Raw genomic sequence first — 7,500 nt, 5'->3', positions numbered from 1 at the left:
GCGTCCCCGCTTCCCGAATCGGGTGTCGAGCCGGGGTGCCGCTACCTACGGTGGTTGTCGAGGAAGCTAGCGTATAGCTAGCAGCAGTGCTATCCGGCTACAGCGGAGAGCTAGTGGGGACACCCAACGCAGGTAGTAGCAGCTTGTAACCTGACTCCCACGGTAAGAACATTCATCTTAAAACATTTTTTTAAAAAATGTCAAAAAGCAAAAGCTAGAATACAAGTTGCCGTGCAGGTACAACGAGAAACATGCTAGCTGCAAAACCAACGGTTGGTTGCCAGAAATAACAAGCCTCCTCTTTCTGTCTGAAGACTGCGGTCGTGAAAGATTACGACTGTAGCGGCTGATTCCCACGCGTCCGTTCCCCCGGTGCCTGATGCCCGCAGACACCAGGAACCCATCTGAAGATGGACGCAGGAGAGCTAAAGGCCGGCGCCGCGGAGGCGGCACAAACACATCAGAAACTCGGCAGATGAGGCTTCTCGCGATCTGCCTTCGGCGCGCAGACGCAGATGTCAGTTATCATCCTCGATGATTCATAACGAAGCTCGGATCGCATCTCATTCGCTCTATTGTCATCCGAGGGTTTATTTAAGAGGGGAATAACAATAGCAGGGTTTGGAAAACAAAGACTGCTCATCCACTGCTGACGGTGGTCACGTGAGGACCTTGTTTGTGCAGCTCCATCCCCTGAGCAGATACCATTGATCACAACTGAAAAAAAAAACCCACGCCAACAATAAGCGGTCTACGAAACAGAGAGCAACCGATTGCCGCTGTGCACGACATGAGGAGAAAAAGGAAATAGCGCGGCGATAAATGATTCAGGAGACGTGTCCGGTGGGAGCTTCGAGGTCGAGACGGAGGATCAATAACCAGAAGCAACAGATACCCGCAGCGCGTTGATGAAACGCTACGAAAGGTCGCGTGTTGTCGGAGCGAGCAACGCAACTGGAGTCAAGAGGTTGAGCAACAGAATGTATCATCCGAGCTGAAAAAGGGCCGTGAAATGAAATGATCTGTGTCACAGTTTCTGGTGTTTTCTTTCGGGTATTGATTCCTCTGAGTGTGCATGTGGTGACCCCCCCCCCCCCCCCCCCTCCCTCCTCCCTCCTCCCTCCCGCCCCCTCCTCCGGCGTTCATCTAATTGCCGTCCACTCGGCGAAGGGCGAGGGTTCAATTCCCCTGCGATTGAACCGTGCACAGCCGGAGAGCGGCGGCCCCCCGTTGACACACCGGTCCTTCGCCATCCTCCTCCCACGACATCCTCTTCATCGTCGCCACGTGATGCAACATGCAACAGCGCCCTGCTGGTTCTCTGAAGGGGAGGGGGGGGGGGGGGGGGATGGGGGAGGAGGGGCAGGTTTATTTATGTCAGTCAGGAGGACGTAAACAACACATATTCATTCCCTTGCGTGCCAACAGCACAGCATCGGCTCCGTGACTTTAAGACACAGCATTGAAGCGCGGGTCTTAATTCAAGACGTCTAAGGACCAACAACAGGCAGCGAGTGTGTTGTTGTGTGTTGTGAGATAAATACAATCGTTGTAGTAGGTTCAATATGGAGGATGATGGTTTCTGTCCGTGTTTTTCTGTCCTTGTCTGATTGTTCCTTGGTGTGTGTTATTGTTTTTATTGTACTTATTTGTTGTCTAGTAAAGGGAGGTAACGTGTAAGTTGTAAACACTGAAAGATAAACATAAGATAATCCTTTATTCATCCCGCAGTGGGGAAAGTACAGGATTACAGCAACTGCTCACAAGTTGTGTGTGTGTGTGTGTGATCCCTTCAATCACCAACAGCTCGCCCTCCAAGAACAACTTACTGTCTTTGTATCTTGCTGCTTTCTCTCGTGTCGCATGGTCTTCCTCTGCTGGGGAAGTTTCAGGGAGAAATAAGAAGAAACTACTAATTGCCTGCGAGAAGTTTCTCGTGTGACCTGTGTGTGTGCGTGTGTGTGTGTGTGTGTGTGTGTGTGTGTGTGTGTGTGTGTGTGTGTGTGTGTGTGTGTGTGACAGGCCTATGGAAGTGGGGGTGGAACTGAGCTGTAATTGGTTTGTGTTTACCAGTAATCCTGCCACAGAGAAACCACCGCGAGCAATTAGCCAGACAGCTCCGAGTTTATCAGGACAAAACCGGCACTGTGTGTGTGTGTGTGTGTGTGTGTTTGTGTCGGTGGTGTATACATTTCCTCCACATTCCTTTTGCTTCTCGAACATTTAATTTTATCTATTAGTCCTGTGTGAAAATGTGTGTTTGTTTGTGTGTGTTTTTTTGTGTGTGTGTCTGTGTGTTTGTGTGTGTGTGTGTGTGTGTGTGTGTGTGTGTGTGTGTGTGTGTCGACAGCATACAGCCCTCCACATTCTTTTTTCTTGTCTAACATTTCATTTCACTACCTGTCAGTCCACCATGAAAGTGTGTGTTTGTGTGTGTGTGTGTGTGTGTGTGTGTGTGTGTGTGTGTCTGTGTGTCTGTGTGTCTGTGTGTGTGTCATGATGGAAAATGTAATAAGGCCCAGATGGAAATCATCTCTTTTGACGACAACAAAAGGAAAATAAAAAGCAGACTTTTCCACATGACCTCATTGATTCGTGGACATGGTCACATGGTCATGTGACCATGTGACCATGTGACCTTTATAAAGTTCCTCAAGAAGTTCCTTTGGGACGTCAGCGTGGCAGAGAAGAAGTGTTGATTAGTTCTTAACGTCTCAAACGTCTTCGCTTTCCATAATAAAAAGGAAACGTTTCTTTTTTATAATGACGTTCAGCCGTCGACGGTTTTTTCTGTTTCATCCCGAGTGGAACGTCCAAACAAAGATGTTCTATTTCTGCACCAGGAGAAGACGCTGCAGAGACGACCAGCAGAGCAGGAACGAGCCCACGACGCCACGACGATGACGGAGCGGATTTATGAATGAAACGGAGAGCGGGCCACACACACACACACACACACACACACACACACACACACACACACACACACACACACACACTGATCCGTACCAGACAAGTTTTGACAGGCAGCCAAAAATAGAGACGACAGTGCAGCCTTGCTGACGACAGAAGCTCTCCCTCACTCACTCACTCACACACACACTCACACACACACACACACACACACACACACACACACACACACACACACACACACACACACACACTCACACACACTCACACACACACACTCACACACACGCACACACACACACACACACACACACCTCTGCAGTCCCTCTGTCACCCCGCCCCGTCTCGGGCTCTTGGTGGAGTCCGTGTGTGAGTCATCGGCGGTGCAGCAGAGACACAACAGCCTCAGACGCACAATAACAACACAAAGCAGGAGAAGAAAAGAGTCGCTTTTATTTATTGATTCACCGTTCATTAATTAATGAGGTCAAACTCCTGGAAATATTGATGTTGGACTGAAATGATGCACTTTCACCTGTTTCACCTGTTTCACCTGTTTCACATGTTTCATCTGTTTCACATGTTTCATCTGTTTCATCTGTTTCACCTGTTTCACATGTTTCACATGTTTCACCTGTTTCACCTGTTTCACATGTTTCATCTGTTTCATCTGTTTCACCTGTTTCACATGTTTCATCTGTTTCACATGTTTCATCTGTTTCACATGTTTCATCTGTTTCACATGTTTCATCTGTTTCACATGTTTCACATGACAGAAGCTGAAGAGCTTCATCACTGAAGAGTCAAAGCTCCTAAATATAGACTCAGTTTATGAATTCATTCATTTCATTCTGGAGGAGAGAGAGGGGGGGGGGGGGGAGAAAGATGGAGAGAGGGAGAGAGAGAGAGGGAGAGAGAGAGAGAGAGAGAGAGAGAGAGAGAGAGAGAGAGAGAGAGAGAGAGAGAGAGCAGTTTTCTTTCTGGCTGACTCAAGTCAACGAGCGCGAGAGCGCGCCGCGTGTGTCGGTGTCGCGCGCGCTCGGTTGCGCACGTCCCCCTGTGACGCACGAGCCTCCGCTTCCTCTAAAGAGAGAGCCGCTGTCCGCGGTGCTGAAACACAAACCTGCGCGAGCCGCGAGACGCTGAGCTGCCGCACGAGCCTCCAGCAGCCCGACCCCACTGCAGGTAAGACACGCTGTGCACGGACACGGGGAGGGGGGGGGGGGGGGGGGGGTCACGCGCACGCGACATGCACACAGAGAAGGGCTTTCGTTTTTTGTTGTAAAGTTACTCAGAGCTCGTGTTGGTGGAGCTCTTCAACCTGATGCGCGAGGAGGCGAGGAGGTCGCTCTCTTTGTTCTCGCGCTGCACAGGATCAAGATGCGTGGATTTATTTATTGCGTTGTGTAGAAGAAGAAGAAGAAGAAGAAGAAGAAGAAGAAGAAGAAGAAGAAGAATATAAGCGATATGAAATGTTTTGCAATTTAAAATTAGGTTTTGCAGAAGCGAAAGTAAAAAGTAAAATTAAAAAAATTAAGAAAAAATTAAGAAAAAAAAAGAAAGTGTTCATGCATGGTCTTACTTGTCTTCTGTTTTAGAAAAAGAGAGAGAAAAGAAGAATGTGTATATATTTATATGTAAATATGTGCATTAAAACCGTGTTTTGTCTGCGTCATCAACGCGCCGACATGAACAACAAGTGTTCTCTTTGCTGTGAAGCTCCAGCTTCATCACGTGATGGTTGACGGGACTTCAAAGGGTTTCAGGTTCCTGCACGAAAACAACGACATCCCTAAAAAAAAAACAATAAAAAAAAACAAAAACGGCGGGGTTACCTTGACAACGGGGCAGTGACTCACGGAGAGTCGCAAAAATTGAGACTAATGAGATTTACAAGGAGAAAGAAGCTGAACGCTGCTGCAGGCGGACACACACACACACACACACACACACACACACACACACACACACACACACACATCATTATTATTAAACAGGAGCTTCACCAACAGTTGCTTCTTAGCATTATTATTATTTATTTTTTTTTGCTGCTGCATCAGAAAAAGCTGCATGAACCAAAAAAAACTACAAATTTATTGGATTTAAATGCAGGAAACCAAAGTCTAGCAAACCAGGAAACTGGTTGATGTTAAATAGACTCCTCCCCCCCCCCCCCACATTTAGGAGGTTTCCTAAATGCCAGAGCGGTAGCCGCGTTAGCTCGCAGCGCGCTAAAGGTCAAAGGTCGGGCGCTGAACGGCGTCTCCTCTGCTCTTTCCCCTCCCGCAGGCCATCGCCATGCCGTCGCTCTCCCAGACCGCCGCCCCCGGCCCCTTCCTCGTCCTCGGCCTGGCCAACTTCCTGTCGGTCCTCGTCTTCCTCGGCTCGCCCTCCGCCGCCCGCGGGGCTTCCCTCGGAGACCGCCGGCTGCTGCGGGGCGGCGGCGGCGGCGGCGGGGCGGACGTCCGCTCGGCCGACGTGGACGTGCTGAAGGCCCTGGAGTACATGGAGGGCCTCCGCCAGGGCGCCGGAGCGGACGCCCCGCGGTACGACGACGACGACGCCGAGAAGCTGCGCGCCGTGCTGAGGCTGGTTGCTAACCCTGTGCGGAGCAAGGAGGAGGAGGAAGAGGAGGAGGAAGAGGAGGAAGGGAGGGAGGACAAGAGCGAGGAGCTGCTCCAGGCCGTGCTCAGCACCCTCCAGCGGACGGAGGAGAAGGCCTCCGAGCCGGCCGCGCCTCCCAGGCCGCGGCCGCAGCCGAGGCGCGGCGGCATCCTGCCGCACGAGAAGCTGCCGCTGATGTTCGAGGACGACGAGGACGAGGAGGGCGAGGGCGACGAGGAAGAGGCGGGCGAGCGGGGGAGGAGCCCCTTCAAGCGCACCAACGAGAACGTGGAGGAGAAGTACACGCCGCAGAACCTCGCCACGCTGCAGTCGGTGTTCGACGAGCTGGACAAGATGACGAGCACCAAGAGCGCGCAGAGGCGCGGAGACGGCGACGTGGAGGAGGAGGAGGAGGAGGAGGACGGCGAGGACGAAGATGACACGTTCAACGCGAGGAACGCGGGGTACGACGACGGGGATCTCGCAGTCTGGGGTCCGCCGCAAGAGGAGGAGGAAGAGGAGGAGAAACAAGAGGCCGACCGAGGGCTCGATTATGTCGACGAGGAGGAGGAGGAGGACGAAGGGGACCGCGAGGAAAGCTACCCGGTCAAGAGGTCGAGCGAGCCGGACGACGTGGCCAACCTGGTGGACTACTACCTCCTGAAGGTGCTGGAGAAGACGGAGGAGGAGGAGCAGAAGCGAGAGATCGAGGAGGAGGAGGAGGAGGAGGAGGAGAAGCAGAGGGCCGAGAGGAGAGCGCAGCACCGAGGCGACATCGACCCTCGGGCCGTCTACCAGCTCATCCGGATCTCCCAGAAGTACCAGATCCCGCCCGAGGACCTGGTGGACATGCTGAGGACCGGAGAGACGATGAAGAGCGGCGGCGGCGGCGGAGCGCCCCGAGCGGGGAACGAGCTGCCCCGGGTTCCCCCGAAGACCACGCGGCTGAGGATCCCCGAAGCGAAGTTCTACGGCCGGCAAAAGACCCCCGAGGAGCGGCGGACGGAGGAGATCCTCGGCATCCTGGGGCTCGGCCCCGCGGAGCCCCGAGTCCCCCCGTACAAGAGCTCGCCGTCGCGGCTTCGCACTCGGCCCGCGCCGCCGCCGCCGCGTTCGGGGGGATCCGCTCCCGCGCAACGGCGCCCCCCTCCGAAAGACGAGGACGACGACAACAGCGACTACGACGAGGACGAGCTGGCGGCGTTCCTGGCGGCTCGGATGCCGCCGCGCCGCCCGAAGCCGCGCGGCCGATGGGGCCAGAAGCGCGACGAGGTCGCCGGGCAGAGCGCCGCGGCGGCGGCGGCGGCGGCGGGCTCTTTCGAGCGCGCCGCGCAGGCGTACTTCGACCGGATGGACTCAGAGAGCGGCCACGAGGAAAAGAGGCGGGCGGAGGAGGAGGGCGAGGAGACGGGCGGCGAGGAGACGAGGATGCGAGGCTTCGACAACGAGGCCGTGATGAAGCTGCTGAGCGCCCTGAACCCAGAAACTACAGGAAGTAACGACACAACCGGCCGGGGATTTTGAAGAAGACAGATATACATATACTCATATATATATAAATATATATGAGTATATACATATATACATAATGTTTTGATGGAGTGAGAGGGTGGAAATAAAGTATTTTGAGGTATAAAACATGAGATATTCTGTAGGTTTACAAAAAAAGTTCCTATTTATTAGCAGAAATACGAGTGTTTACACAGTCAGTTGACGTTTGTCTTTATAAGTTTGTTGCTCAACAACCAGAATATGTGACTCACCAGCCTTTCAATGCACACACACACACACACACACACACACACACGCACACAAATCAGTGTTAGATCCCAGATTCACTTGTGTTTTTTGTTTTTATTTTTTATTTTTTATTTTGTATTTATTTGTAAATGTGGTCATATGTGACATACCTGAGGTTAATAAAGCATTGACTTTATTTTTCCTCACTGTGTCGTGGTTCTTCATTTACTTCATCGCACAATG

General features: G+C 52.5%; 1 protein-coding gene across 1 annotated transcript; it reads left to right on the top strand.

Annotated features, from left to right (window-relative positions):
* The first annotated feature begins 3,948 nt into the window (after window positions 1-3,948).
* On the top strand, window positions 3,949-7,459 carry scg2a (secretogranin II a). The gene is made up of 2 exons (XM_068585780.1): window positions 3,949-4,098; window positions 5,203-7,459. The coding sequence occupies exon 2, from the start codon at window positions 5,212-5,214 to the stop codon at window positions 7,039-7,041; it is 1,830 nt and encodes a 609-aa protein (XP_068441881.1). The 5' UTR covers window positions 3,949-4,098; window positions 5,203-5,211; the 3' UTR covers window positions 7,042-7,459.
* Window positions 7,460-7,500: the final 41 nt, after the last annotated feature.

This window comes from Clinocottus analis, unplaced genomic scaffold (genome assembly GCF_023055335.1).
Source record: "Clinocottus analis isolate CAN_PGR_092001 unplaced genomic scaffold, fCliAna1.0.p SCAF_2, whole genome shotgun sequence".
Classification (NCBI taxonomy): Eukaryota; Metazoa; Chordata; class Actinopteri; order Perciformes; family Cottidae; genus Clinocottus; species Clinocottus analis.
The sequence above is the reverse complement of the archived record's forward strand: the minus strand, read 5'-3'. Positions and strand labels throughout refer to the sequence as shown.

Excerpts from the sequence above, each read along its gene's own strand:
- scg2a (XM_068585780.1), top strand. The coding sequence starts at position 5,212 with ATGCCGTCGCTCTCCCAGACCGCCGCCCCCGGCCCCTTCCTCGTCCTC.